This window comes from Schistocerca gregaria, chromosome 2, assembly GCF_023897955.1.
Source record: "Schistocerca gregaria isolate iqSchGreg1 chromosome 2, iqSchGreg1.2, whole genome shotgun sequence".
Taxonomy (NCBI): domain Eukaryota; kingdom Metazoa; phylum Arthropoda; class Insecta; order Orthoptera; family Acrididae; genus Schistocerca; species Schistocerca gregaria.
The window spans coordinates 262,742,088-262,757,862 of record NC_064921.1 but is presented as its reverse complement, the minus strand read 5'-3'; the positions used below and the strand labels follow the sequence as shown (position 1 = coordinate 262,757,862).

Genomic DNA, 15,775 nt, shown 5'->3' with positions numbered 1-15,775 from the left:
AATACCTTGGTTCACAGAGGAGAAACAAGAAAGATACCACACACAGAACAAGTAACTGCAGAGTCAACACACAACGAAAGGTAACCAACATCACAAATATCAATAGTGACTATTAATCAACAGGCGAAGTAGCAGTAATTCTGTCCCTCTGTTTTTTGATGAGAGACAGAGCCGGATTCCTAGCAGCATTTAAACAAAATCCACCATCTCTGTTTATAAGGTTCCTTAATAGTTTGATTTCAACAGCTTCCTTAATAACACTATCCCAGTAGCAGGACGTGCAAGTCAGAATCTTCGTGTTGTTGCATTCTATGCGATGACCGGTGTCAAGGCAATGTTCTGCAATAGCAGTTTTGCTCGGCTGTTAAGTGTTGGCTTATCCTGGCAGAAGTTTTGGATGTGAAAGTAAAGTGCGGTGCTAGCTGGTCTGTCCTGACATGCACTGCCGGTCTGAAAGCATTCTCCTGGTAGCTTGATTTAATAGTTGTTCTGGCTTTGTGGTAGGCGGAGTAGAGGTTGAATAAGCTAATTCAGTCTAAAAGGCTACTCCCTGGAAGCATATAATACATTACCATAGCAATAACAGATCATTTCTTATATGGATAATCCATTCAACGCACATGTTTTTACCAACTTTACCAGCTAAAAATCATAAATGTGTGACTTAATAAAGATTTATGTATTTGACTACAGTTGTACAATCCCTATTGATATATGTATGGACGCATAAACCTTGAAGCAGTGATAAATTTTTGGTTGCCTCCACATGCCTCAATTGAATTTTGCTCCTGACTCACATATAAATATTTTTACTGAACACTGTTTCAACTCGCTGACCTTCTATTTACGAAGCTGAAAATTACAAAAAACAAAGAGAAATAGCTTTTCTGCTGCAAGAAGCTGTATCAGAGAGAGGATTGCAAGTCAGCCGCGGTGGCCGAGTGGTTCTAGGCGCTTCAGTCCGGAACCACGCGGCTGCTACGGTCGCAGGTTCGAATCCTGCCTCGGGCTTGCACGTCTACGTACCGCCTCTGTGAAGATAAGCCTAGACGTCGAACTTACAGAATGGAATTACTCTGTGAAGCATAATGTGCAACCCAGTGTAGCCTTCCTATTGTGTTTTTTGTACCGAATTGGATTCAGATGATGTTACTGTATCCATTGTTATTTTCTGTTGGCTTTATTTGTCTCATCGGCCAAACAAAGTGGTCGTTTATGTCCGTAACAAGTTAAAGAAATACACAAGATACCGCATTGTGAACAATATCACGGGATGACTGATACTGTGAAACCTATCAGAGTAAGGCCTACCTAGATTCCGTTACACTCCCCTTAACGCTCCATGTTAAATACAAGTTACGCGACGGAATCGCTGTCTTGAAATGCGCTGACATAGAATCGTAAGATGGGAAATTGCAGTGATGCTACTATATAACTATCAATTCAATGAATAGAATAAATCAGTGACTTGAAGGGAACTACGTGTTCTAAATAAACTGGAAGCAGTCTTGATAGCATAATTTTTTTTAAATGAAGTGACCGGTTTCGATCTTATTAGAAGATCATCTTCAGACCATAGATGTCTGCCGGAGGCGGTGGCGCATGGCACTCCTCTTGCTTTTGGTTGCCTCCTGCAGACATTACGGTCTGAAGATGATCTTCTAATAAGATCGAAACCGGTCACTGCTTCCAGTTTATTTATAATAATTATAGATCGCTGTTTCCTATAATAAGAATTATGTTTTTTTAAATGTTAAACTAAGTGTTTCTTAAAAAAAGGAAATGAATCCAAAACTGAATATTTTACTAAATTAAACAATTACAAAGTATTCGTATCAACACTGTATAAAATAAAAGAGCAAAGTTAGTTGCTGACGACATCTAACAGGGTAGGCACGCGGAGTGATGGGTACCGTATCCTTGCTGCATATTAAATGGCTCTGAGCACTATGGGACTTTACTGCTGAGGTCATGAGTCCCCTAGAACTTAGAACTACTTAAACCTAACTAACCTAAGGACATCACACACATCCATGTCCGAGGCAGGATTCGAACCTGCGACCGTAGCAGCAGCGCGGTTCTGGACAGAAGCGCCTAGAACCGAATGGCCACCGCGGCCGGCTGCATATTAAACCATGAATCCAATACAACCCAACGATTAATTTAGAAACTCCGGTAGTTGCCTGAATATCACAACTAACGAAACTATGGCTTGGATTGGGTTTGTATGTAACATTGACACCCACGTAGTGAGTCGTGCTGCTGTATGCTCTCGCCAGTCTGCTAAGGTGGTAAGCAGGAGGACCGTGGTCGTATTGGAGAATCAGAATCCCGCTCGTCAGGACTCGAATACCTCCAAGCGGCACGGCGTCTCGAACCAGCCACCTGTATCCATCCACCGTCAAAACAAGAGTATTTCTTTTTCTTCCACCAGCTGCCGCCACGGCAGTTTGCGTCAATATGGCCACAAACCCCAGTCAGGAAAACTCTCTTCCGCCAATAGCCTGTCAATGCCACGTTTAACAAATCCCCATCGCACAATGTCGTCAGTCATGGGCAAATCAAAGCACATCTTCCTTTTTGATGTAGCTGGCGATTAGCGAATCAGAACGTAGTTTAAAACAGCATTCCAATACTTGTACGTTTCCTCCATAAATTACGATTTCCCAGGAAGCAGTTGAAACTGTTACCCTCGGCCATCTCAGCAGGGGAGACCTGCTACAGGCCGCTAACCCTGACCCAGCTGGTTCCGTAAGCTTCCCTGGGAGTCGCCACTTGACAAGTGCAAGCCGGCACAAATTTCTTGTTGGCCACGACATACCTGCCGCTTTCAGAGTAGTGTGCGGTCTGTGCATTTCTCATTACCCCCTTTACCGACGACCACTCAAATTTTATAAAATACATTTCCCTGTAATAAATCAACACAATGAGACATTAAGTAGATGCAACTAAAGTGTCCTGCCTATCGCCAGTTGTGGCAAGAGGTATGTACATTTGTATAAATGGAAGGAGGGAAGCCAGACGGCTTGTAACCCTCCATGTGAAGCTGTGTGAGGCTACAGTGTGATACTTTAACTGAAAAAAAAGTTGGGGCTAATGCAAGTAGAATATCGATGAGTCTGCATATCGTTCCCAACGGCAATGCCTCGTCTTGCGGAGTAACGGGACGGACATCTGTGGTACAGCGCCGAGTTCATGCTATCTGTTGTTGGCCACGCTGCATGCAGCTACAGCGCAGGCAGAACCTCCTTCTTTAAATCGCAATTCTCAAAAATGTCAAATATGTGTGAATTTCTGAGGAACCAAACTGCAGAGGTCATCGGTCCGTAGACCTAAACACTACTTAAACTATCTTATGCTAAGAACAACACAAACACACATACCCGAGGGAGGACTCGAACCTCCGACGGGAGAAATCGCAATTCTGTTGAACCTATTGGCGGGAATAGGTTTTGATAGGTATTTTTTTCTTGATCTGGCTTGAGAAATCGCATACCGACTACTAAGTGCGACATTTTTTCTTCAGCCTATGGTTGTTGTTGTTGTTGTTGTTGTTGTTGTGTTGTGGTCTTCAGTCCTGAGACTGGTTTGTTGCAGCTCTCCATGCTACTCTATCCTGTGCAAGCTTCTTCATCTCCCAGTACCTACTTCAGCCTACATCCTTCTGAATCTGCTTAGTGTATTCATCTGTTGGTTTCCCTCTACGACTTTTACCCTCCACGCTGCCCTCCAGTGCTAAATTGGTGATCCCTTGATGCCTCAGAATATGCCCTACCAACCGATCCCTTCTTCTAGTCAAGTTGTGTCACAAATTTCTCTTCTCTCCAATTCTATTCAGTACCTCCTCACTAGTTATGTGATCTACCCATCTAATCTTCAGCATTCTTCTGTAGCACCACATTTCAAAAGCTTCTATTATCTTCTTATCAAAACTATTTATCGTCCATATTTCGCTTCCATACAAGGATACACTCCATACAAATACTTTCAGAAACGACTTCCTGTTCTTCAGAAACGCTTTCCTTGCCATTGCCAGTTTACATTTTGTATCCTCTCTACTTCGACCATCATCAATTATTTTGCTCCCCAAATAGCAAAGCTCCTTTACTACTTTGAGCGTCTCATTTCCTAATCTAAATCCCTCAGCATCACCCAATTTAATTCGACTCTTTAGTCTGTATATCAAGAAAAGGAATGGGCCCACACCAAAATGCGGTGGCACCCCCCTCCACATTACTCAACACCGGCAAGAATCAAAGTATTCTCTGTTTGATGAGAGTAGAAGACATTTTCGGCTTTCTAGTTACCAGATATGAAATGAAACAAGGAAAGTTATGTATTCAGAACAGTCTCCCCCCCTCCCCACTCCTTCCTACACTTTACATGATCTCAGTCAGATTCAAATCTATTAACTGTTAGTTTGCACTGTAGGACGATCTGGTGCATGTCACCGTCCAGATATGAAGTTGATCGTTGAGCTTGCTGATAGGTAGGGACTCGTGGGTCCTGCAGTGACTGTGGCGACACTCGATCCTGGCAGGCCTGTTCTCGCGCGCCATCTCCCAGAGTGGCGTGTGGCTGGACTGGTGGCTGGGCGCGCAGCAGCCTCGGCAGGCGGCGGCCACCGTAAGGGCGCTGGCGGCGCTGCTGGGCTGCTACTGGGAGCCGCCCTCGCTGATGCCCTGTCTGCGCAGGAAGCCGGTCCGCCAGCTGTTCAACGCGACGGCGCAGTTCCAGGTCAGCTCGCCTCTCCCCGCCACACCTCACTTCACCTCACCTCACTTCACTTCCACAGGTGGCATCTACACATAGTCTGTACTCGGCAACCTAACTTATAGTGTGCGTCGAGGCATACTTTGTGTACAACTGTCTCCTTCCCTCCACCATCTCCCTCTCTTTCTGTAGTTGGCCTGCTGTGGTTCAGAGGCAGGTACAGAACATTTTCGGCTCGCTCTCGAGCTCTATTACAAAATTAACGCATCACAACAGCGTTGCAGAACCAAAAAAGAAAGGCGAGTGGTCCACCAATATGGGCAATTTTTTCCACAGAAAACGACCTGTCAGAACATACCTGCGGCCAAGAGGAAGCTATACACACTGTCCTAAGAGCCTTAAATTTATATGCCCTAGGAGCACACAAAAACGCAGTTCTTATTGCTACAGCTTTGTACTATCTGGGCCTCATGCAGGAGGGTGTGGTTGCTCACCAGAAACAACGGTAAACCTACACTCATGCTCATAAATTAAGGATAATGCTGATACACGGTGAAACAATGCTGTGGTGGGCGCTCTGCGGGTTTAAATCACCTCGGGATACGACCTTGCGCGGCATTTGACCTGCGGTCATCGAACTGTGGCGCTGGCAGCAATCTACATACGCAGAGGTGTGTTGGTGCATGTCAGAGTACGGTGCAGCAAGTAAGTGTGCAGACGTTTTCAGACGTGTTAATGGTGACTTTGTGTTGAAAATGGCTCAAAGAACACATATTGATGACGTTACGAGGGGTAGAATACTAGGGCGACTGGAGGCTGGTCAAACACAGCAGGTCGTAGCACGGGCCATCAGTGTCTCAAGATTATGGCGACGATTCCAGCAGATGGCTCGGGACCTTACCGAAGCCATTGGAACAGTTGTCTCCAGACACACAGTGACTGAACAGACATGGTTTATTCGCCCGGAGACTTGCGAAGTGCATTCCACTGACGCCTGCTAACAGGAGAGCCTGTAAAGACCGGTGTCAAGAACACAGTGTATGGTCATTGGAACAGTGGTCTCAGGTTATGCTCGCGGACGAGTCCAGGTATAGTCTGAACAGTGATTCTCGCCGGGTTTTAATCTGGCGTGAAACAGGAACCAGATACCAAACCCTTTATGTCCTTGAAACGGACCTCTACGGAGGTCGCCGTTTGATGGTGTGGGGTGGGATTATGATTGGTGCACGTACACCACTGCGTGTCTGTGACAGAGGAACTGTAACAGGTCAGGTGTATCGGGACGTCATTTTGCACCAGTATGTCCGCCTTTTCAGGAGTGCAGTGGGTCCCACTTTCCTCCTGATGGATGATAACGCACGGCCCCACCGAGATGTCATAGTGGAGGAGTACCCTGAAACAGAAGATATCAGGCGAATGGAGAGGCCTGCCTGTTCTCCAGACCTAAACTCCATCGATCGCATCTGGGATGCTCTCGGTCGACGTATTGATGTACGTCTTCAAATCCCTCGGACACTTCAGGAGCTCCAACAGGCACTGGTTCAAGAATGGGAGGCTACACCCCAGCAGCTGCTCGACCAACTGATCCAGAGTATGCCAACCCGTTGTTGGCCTGTCTACGAGTACATGGTGATCATATCGCATACTGATGTCGGGGTACATGCGCAGGAAACAGTGGCGTTTTGTAGCACATATGTTTCGGGACGGTTTTTTCAACTTATCACCAATTCCGTGTACTTACAGATCTGTGTCGTGTGTGTTCCCTATGTGTCTATACTATTAGCGTCAGTTGTGTGTAGTGCCACGTTGTGTGGCAGCACATTCCACAATTATCCTTAATTTATGAGCATGAATATATTTAGACGTCACGTCTACACTCCGGAAAACATTTTATAGATCCGACGGAGAGTGATTTGTTTTCCACTTTCATTTCCCCACTTCCCTCTTACAGCCGCCAATACTGAGAAGCAGAAACAATTGTAGGTGAGCTCGAATCTCTCTGGAGAATACGCTCGCTAGGACAACGATGGAACACCCTGTGTATCGAGGAAGGTCGGAATAATACGGCCAACGTGTGGTCTTGAATTATCTTGTTGAAAGATAGCGTCACTGAGACCTTGAATATACGGCGAAACAACCCGCCTTAACACGTCATCAACGTAACACCTGCTCGCCAAATTGCCGGCTGCGTGGACCAGAGAAGATGTTGTTTTGTACCAAATGACAGGTCACACCATCACGATTGGTGCTGAGCCCGTACAACATTGATAAATGTAGTCCACCATTGTTCATTCTTTTCGGGCCTTGCACATGGACGAATCCACAGTGAAGCTGCATGTACGGGGGCTTTCACTTAGAGATGGAGCACTTTTTTTCTGTTCGCAGGTTGGTTTTATTCAGGATTCCTATACATTATATTATACACCACTCTTTTGGCTACAAAATCCTGTTTTTCAACATAATCTCTGTTCAAAAGCGACGGCCTTACTCCACATGAGAGAGCCTTTTTTCCCGCATGGTACCACTCAACTGCTCGACATTGGAGCCAGCGTCTTGCTGCATCAATAATCTTCCCATCATCCACTCACTGCTACTTGCGTAGTGAATCCTTCATTGGGTCAAACAGATGGAAGTCGGAAGGTGCGAGATCCGGGCTGCAGGGTAGATGATCATAGACGTCTCGCCCAACTACTCGCAGTGCTTTTGTTCACTGCCGTGTGTCCTTGGAAATTCTGGAACCGTCTACGTGGTTTTCCACATATAGAAACTCAATGATAGCTCTCTGCTTGGAACGTACCTCAGTCACAGTCCGCCCCCGGTAGCTGAGTGGTCGCCGGCACGGTAACTCAGCGTGTTCGGTCAGCTGCGTGTTTCTGTAATAAAAAAATTGAGTCCAGCAATCGACTATCAACTTGAACGGATGTCTTGCGACGTCCGCCCAAATCAAACGCAACGAACTACATCGAACAAAATGAAAAAAATGAAAGAAAATTTTTGTCAGCGCGACAGAATGTCAATCTTAAGGGCCCGGGTTCGATTCCCGGCTGGGTCGGAGATTTTCTCCGCTCAGGGCTGGGTGTTGTGTTATCCTAATCACCAACATTTCATCCCCATCGACGCGTAAGTCACCGAAGTGGCGTCAAATCGAAAGACTTGCACCTGGCGAACGGTCTACCCGTCGGGAGGCCCAGTCACACGACATTCACATTTTTACCTCTGTCACAGACGCCATTTTGAAGGCTTCATTTAGCGACGCGAGCTATCGGAATTTCATGAAACTGTAGAGGCTGAAACGGGAATATACCACGATGTCACACAACAAATTCCACATTCTTTCCAAAAATTTGCCGAGACAATTTTGTTTGCATCATTTATTGAACGCCCCTTGTCCAACTGCGATCCGTCTAAGTGTACGTTTTAGTAGTCTTGCACACCTCTCCACTTTCACGTCTGTGGAAGCCACAAATAATGGTCACCATGTTCATAGTCTGTGATGCTTCAGACGTCGTCCCACTGTCTGAGGGGATACTCGTCTTTCATGCATCTGAGCCCATATCCTGAAACATAATATGGTTGTTCGATATTGCACGACTGAGCGAAAAATACGCCTATCCTGTCAGAAACTAGTCACTCAGAGCCACTGATATCTTGCACTGCCTTCATCGGCCCTGCTGAATCCTTTGATTCCGTATTTACATGATAGTCAGGGGATCCCTACCGATGCAGGCAGAAATATTGGTGTATGGCAAACCACAGTCTCGATAAGTCAAGTCTGTGCTGCAGTCGAATCCCGACATGTGACGGAAGACGTCTCCCATTCTTACGTGAGGCATACCGTAATCATCTAACAAGGAACCAATATATGCAAATGGTATTTCTTAATCAAAACCAGCTGTGTAATAGTTTCTCATATACTTAATGTAGTCATTATCAGTGCAGGTGGACAATCCGTTCCTGAATTGTGAAATTGCACGGTAGACGGCGAAGGAAGTGATAAGGTACTCGTATAAACAAACAATTTACAACACAACACCAAGATTTTCATTTAAACAATTTCCAAAAAATGTTAATAGTCTTCGTTTTGTATAAAGAATCTCCTTAAGCAAAACATTAATCATACTAGGCCAGATCATTGGCCTAAATCGTTTTAAAGACTACTATACACGAATATTCCACAGCACATACGGACATGTGTGTACCTTAAACAAAATGGGCATTTACTCTGACAGCATCAACGTCCTTAAACAAAATGTCTGTTTATTTTAAGACAGTTTATCAAAACGTAACGTATGTCACCTTGTAAGACGACAAGAGTTTACCTAAGCTGAATCAAAGATGCCACACAGAAAAATGTGAGATACGTCATTCTTCTTGAAATGATGTTAGTTGCCTTAAAACTAAATTACTCCCCGGGTCTCCTGGACCCAAATCTCAACACGGTACCTTAATTACAGTTGTCAAGACCAGTGACGAAAGAACATGTCACACTGGAAGGCAGAACGGCACCTACGATACACAAATTTGAACTGAGCCAACGGCCAACCGTCGCCTGGGCTCACCGACACCTGTTAACTTACAACTGTGCTTTTGCACGTAAACGGGAGTATACAGCAAATTACAGTAATAAAGTAAAATACAAAGAACAGAATACTATCAACTTAGCAATAAGAATTGGCATCAATGGACGCAGTCCTGTGCTAATACAGTCACTGGAAGTGCGTCTGAACATTAACAAACCTCGTGTGAACAACTGGTCCATAAATCTAGTACAGATCAGTGACTCATGTGCTTTCGGACCAAATTAAATAAACGTTACCTGAAACTTACAACAAAGCTAAAAATATTTTAACATTAAACAGTAAGCAAGAAATGCCCCCAATGGAAAAAATCAATATAACTTATTTAGATGCTGAAAATGACTGGTGCTATACACGAGCTAAGATTTCACTCATTTAGTTTAAACATCACCCAAGTTTACTCAATCAGCCACACTGGCTCTGCCCGGCTCCTGCCCGTTCCATACTCTCGCTCTCCTCAAAACTCCTCTGGTCTCACTCAGGCACGAAAGACCTTCGTAGTTTGTAGCCAAAGGTATATAAATACCCAGAAACCATAAATATGCCTGTTGCACTGTACAAACTGGTACGAACAGCTAGACCCTTCTATGGAATGAACAATAGGTGATTCACAAAAAAGGAGCGGAAACTCTTCTGACTTGAAATGCGTCTACAGTAATGTAAGTGAGCGCAATCAAGAGTCTTAGCCAGGCTGGAGCAACAGCATCTCATGCAAAATGCAGAATTACTGATGATGTCAGAGGCCATTATGGCAACAAACATCTTCCAAGATGCAGAAAAATACAACATAGACGATGCATATATATGCATGAATATAGCTTACTACTGTGAGCAGCTTTTGTCAGCCATGAAAGGAACAAAGCAGAGAAAGGTCAGTTGTTTCGAAAGCTGCTGCATTAATACAGAAAACAATTTCTCCCCATTCATTTCCTCCCTTGATGTGAGAAGACAGCGTACAAGAAACATTCTGTAGCCCACTTTTGAGCGAGTGAGGTGCAAGGAACTGAGTCACAAGGCTGATTCCCTGCCCTCCTACAGCTCTGACTTAACACAGGTAAACTAGCACCTGTCAGCTACCCACCGTTCGCCGACCCTCTCACCATTCCCTGTTCACCAATCTGCCATTTGCTTACCTACTGCAGAGTGAATCACAGAGCGACTAAGGAGTCTTCGACCTTATTCCTTCTTGACACAGCTTTCTCAATCCGAATTCATTTCACAGTGGGTATAACATTTCTGCTGCAGTTTGGTCCCTTACGACTTTTCACACATTTGAACGTATAACATTTATGGAATACAGAATACACTGTATGTCCATTTGTTCTCAATTTAAGTTTTCGATGTTAAAAATCTGCGTCTTAATAGTATTTTAATTTTTCCATGTAACGAATTTTTCAGTGCTTCAGGATGTAAGTCAATCCATTGCTTTGCCTAGAAGACCTGCAAGCGATATGTGGTATCATCTTACCAAACTGAAAAATAAAAAAAAAGACAAATTCCCCTACTGCCAGCAGATAACTGTCGGTGATTCTGGTTCCATATCAGACCTGAAGAGAGATCTAATGCGCAAGCACCCAACAGTACCTCTGGGACGCCGTGAAACATGAGGCCAGTCAAGACTGCAATCAAACGTTGATTCTTCTGCATGCATTTGAGAAATTATTTCTCACGAATTATCATCACTGATGCCTGCTTCCACTTCACAAGAAATTCTCCTTCCGGCAAGTCAATATGATTTTCAGTGTGTATCCAGCATTCCACTGTGATTTGGGTCCTGATTAGATGCTGATTTATTTTATTTTGTGTTACCTTCACCTTCAACCCATTTTCCTTTGCAACTAACTATTGGCAACTTGCCAATGTTATAAAACTGATCACATTCAATAAAATTATGGTATTGTATACCCAACACCTAAATTCATAAATATGCTTTGTCCAAATTATAATTTAATGATTCGAAAACGTTATCAAACTCTCCAATGCCCAGTTATCTAATGAAATTAAAAATTATGCTTTTGCTGCAAAGGTAACAATTGATGGAAAACAATAAATAATATTAGTTTCTATGCACTCAGAAAATCTCAACGTCGAACGTTATTGGGTGCCTGCAATTTGAAAAGAGACATACTTCAGGAAATCCTTCAAAGTGGGTAAAGTCAGTTATCATCCAATATAATATCGAGTTTAAAATCACTGCTACTAAACGGACAACTCTTCAAATATGAAATCAACTGAAGTGCTTTCGAACATTCCACATATCTCATGCTCTGCACAGTTTCTTTAAATCTCATTGTGCAATACGCTATCCGAAAGACAATATAAAGGACTGATGACAAGGTGAAAAGACGAGTTATACTTAATACATTTTAAAAAAGAGTAGATTTGTCTGAAGAAACCTTTTTGAAATGCAATAAAATAAAAAAGGGTAAAATAAAAAAAGGGCGATCAGTAACCATTTACCGCCGTAACGGTTGAGGATTCTTCAATTTGGGAGAAGCTTTGTAACACCATTAGACGCTCCAAGGACGCCACGGCTCAGGAGCTGCGGCGACTCTCGAACTAGACAAATTTTCGTCTGAGACACTTTGGTCTGGATGTAGTGGTTCCTTAAACTTGTGAAAATCCTGATAACTGCTGTATCAATCGCCTCTGTAGTAGGCTCTGAGAAGATTATTTGCTTCTGCTATGACTGGGTCCTGTTAGTGCAGCTTCTCAAAAGGTGAGATAGGCACCGAGGAAAAAAAAAAAAAAAGACTCAGTTTGAGTAAAATTGGTAAAATTTTGTTTACTCACCAGAATACTGATTATTTCCTTCCTTTTGAACACTTATATTGCTCTACTGTTTGTAAGCGGCACCAGTAGATACTTATAAGGGGTAGAAACTAAATTTCAATTTTGCTGTAGTTTTTATATTATATTATATTCGAGGGCTATTGGTTTATTGTGGCCCGCTCGGTGGCGAAATGGAAAACACATTAAAAACCCGGTTAAACTTTGTACAGATGTGTTGGTCAGTATCTCTAGTACGGCCGTTAATCGCGTCGCGTCGCTCTTTCTAGTTCTCAGCGCATAGTGAGCACGTAAAGGCGGCAGGCCGCGGTGGTCTCGCGGTTCTAGGCGCGCAGTCCGGAACCGTGCGACTGCTACGGTCGCAGGTTCGAATCCTGCCTCGGGCATGGATGTGTGTGATGTCCTTAGGTTAGTTAGGTTTAAGTAGTTCTAAGCTCTAGGGGACTGATGACCTGAGATTTTAAGTCCCATAGTGCTCAGAACTAACCAACCACGTAAAGGCGCCTAGAAAGTAGTCTGTCCCGCCTACTGTGAGTGCTTGCTATAAGATTTAGCTGAATTTCATGCAGCCCACATAACTGTCATGCATTTTCATTTTGATAAAAGTTCTCATCTGCAAACTGCAGGGGCAATGAATACACACACCATACAGACAACAACTGACTCCGCCTGAGTTTCGTCGCTGCTCACATGCACTTCTGGCTATGAAGAGAACATTTTGGCACAGACAGGTAGCTGTAGGCCAGCGTAGAGTATTGGCAGAAAGCACAGGCAGCTGCCTTCTATGGCAAGATTATTAGAAAGTTTGTACAATGCTAAGACAGATATCTAAGTCGGAGTGGCAACTATGTACCGAAGTAGCTGGAAGGTGTAACTGTTGCAAATAAAACATTTCTGATTTCCATTTGCACCTACGTCTCATTTGTTTTAGTCAGTGAATCTTAAGCGGTGAGTCCTCAAAAAGAAAGATTTTATTCCAATGCGTGAGCAGTTCTCATCCGATCCCTGAAAAGAATGATTTTTCCCATCTCCAGTTACTCCAACGTATATTGCGCTGTTATGCTGATATTTTAATCGTTTGCACACTCAAGTACGTATTACATATGAAGTCAGTTTAACGTCTGCGGTTCCACTAAAGTCGTAAAACTAGCGTAGGCTGCTAAGTTAGCGTAGACAACGGTAGTGTTCCCAGTAGCCTTGGTCAGTTGAGATAGAAATTATGTTACCTTCAGATTAAGTGTCTTGCCTACCTAGTAGGTGCTACCTTCATTTGATCCCTTTGTTTCCATACGCGATCAGTGTCTTACTAGATCGATCTTGAAACCGGAAGCGGTGAAAAGTCTAGAAACTGAATGCGGATGTATAAAGGGCTGTGTAACCTATGGAACATTTTTGTTCTATATAGTTATCTTATTGTCTGTTACTTAAGAATAAACAAGAGTATATAGCAAAATTGAAATTGTCAATGTTCAATTTAGGTTTTATTCGTAAATTGTTGATTAGTAACTTGTAACGATTTGTTTGGTTGATTTGAGGGAGGGGGCCAAACAGCGAGGTCATCGATCCCATCGGATTAGGGAAGGATTGGGATGGAAGTCTGCCCTGCCCTTTCAAAAGAACCATCCCGGCATTTGCCTGAAGCGATTTAGGGAAATAACGAAAACTCTAAATCAGAATGGCCTGAGGCGAGTTTCAACCGTCATCCTAGCGTATGCGAGTCGAGTGCTCACCACTGCGCCGCCTCGCTCGGTCGAGGAACAGAGGGATGTTCTAGTATTAAAAGAAACAGATTTATATTAACTAAAAGAAGTAAACTTATAAAATACCACAGAACATATATCAGACATCACTTCTGTTATTGCTAAGTAACTTTCTCGCTTATCAATAATAACAGTAAACTCTTGTCTTTGATCATGTTGAAGAACGTTTTGCAGCAAAAATAACAATGATCATATAGAATTTTTATGTTTGTGCATGTAAACTGTGCTAGCGTCTAAAATGCAATTCGTATTTTGAAAGAATATAAAATACACAATGAACTAACGCCGAACAATGTGCGGTTCTAACTACGTGCGGAAGAAACAAACAAACAAAAAACGAAGAGAAGTCACAAGCTCCTAGTTTCTCTCTCGCACATTCATTTATGGTTCTTTTCCTACCAACGCTACCAATACTACCTGCCATTCACTATGTCATTTATGAAGTGTACCAAAACTACCGAACTGTAGTTTTGCTACGGCGCAACTCTGGGTGTCACAATTTTAATGGGTGCCGTTATACGTAGGGTACATAACTTTCACAACAGAATAAGAGAAATCATAACTCGCACGGGAAGATTTTGGTATTCCTTTTCATGACTCTTGAAGCATCCCCAACTCTCTTGTGGTTCCCATTTTAGGTACTCCACGTCGACGTCTGCTCGTAGATACGTATTGTCGGTAGGTTTTCCGGCTTAACTTCCCGACGTGACAGCGACGACTCTCCGATGAGGTGCGTGCCTTGCGTTTTGCTGTTACTGTGAGTCTTGTAAATATCGCTTTTATTTAGTAATTTGCCCGGCTAAAACTCTCCCCTTTTATGATTAAAACAGCCTGCGCCACCTTTCGGAGGGAGTGGGGACATCAAAGAGTCACAAAAGTTCATATTAAGCAGTCCCTAAAACAGCGTGTTAGTTAATGCCTACGCTTTCCGCTAGATGGTGCTGACTTACTGCTGAAGAGCTTTGGTTCCGTAAAACCTTCACTGATTGGTACGAGGTAAATGTAATAAGTATAACAGTCTTGTATTTCACTCTCGCTCTATATTCAAGGATTAAGATGGTGATGGATGATGGCCTATTTAAAAGGTTCCCACCCTGGAGAAATCTAAATAGTCCGCAAATGCCGATATGCACGCGCTCTAAGTCCGGATTCGCAACTAACGGCACACAACACTTTCAAAAGTTCACACGTTAATATCTGAATTCCGGTACCTCTGAATTCTCTCGTATCAGCAGATAATTTGAATTTCTGTCGACTATATGACCGTAAAGATCAAATTTAGCACTAAAGTCCTAACATCCCCTTAATACTCCGTTGCCAGCAAGTCAGAGATCGTACACTACATCACTTTTAATCTCCGTAATATTGTAACAGTTTATCGTGAATATTAACACGATAAAGTCCAATCTAATTATTGTCTCACTGTCTGACACGGGTTTCCCACCCTTTAACGAAACAATCAAGGAAAGAAGGCAGAAATAGTGACGATCAGGCCTGTTTATAGGTTTTTCATGACAAGAGAATAACGTCACTGCCTTCTCCATGACGGAGCTTCCGTGGCTTTGTTGTATTTAGACGTTAAACTACTTGCTGATGTACTATAATTTTGATCTGCAATTACCGAACTCTGATTCTACACTATTTTCTCCTCTAAAAATTCTATTCTTAATTTTAAATTATTCTTTCTATAGCTTTTATCACTGTAAACTGAACCGAGGTTTTACACTCTGAATTGCAAATGGCTCTGAGCACTCTGCGACTTAACATCTGAGGTCATCAGTCCCCTAGAACTTAGAACTACTTAAACCTAACTATCCTAAGGACATCACACACATCCATGCCCGAGGCAGGATTCGAACCTGCGACAGGAGTGGTCGCTCGGTTCCACACTGTAGCTCCTAGAACCGCACGGCCACGCCGGCTGGCTCTGAATTG

At 43.4% G+C, this 15,775-nt stretch overlaps 1 protein-coding gene across 1 annotated transcript in view; it reads left to right on the top strand.

The window, feature by feature from the left end:
- The window catches only part of LOC126335739 (juvenile hormone esterase-like), a 136,290-nt gene that overhangs the window by 54,860 nt on the left and 65,655 nt on the right, over nucleotides 1-15,775 (top strand). Inside the window, exon 6 of the mRNA XM_049999195.1 lies at nucleotides 4,541-4,737. Within this exon, the coding sequence (XP_049855152.1) occupies nucleotides 4,541-4,737 (197 nt within the window). The remainder of the gene's footprint in view (nucleotides 1-4,540; nucleotides 4,738-15,775) is intronic.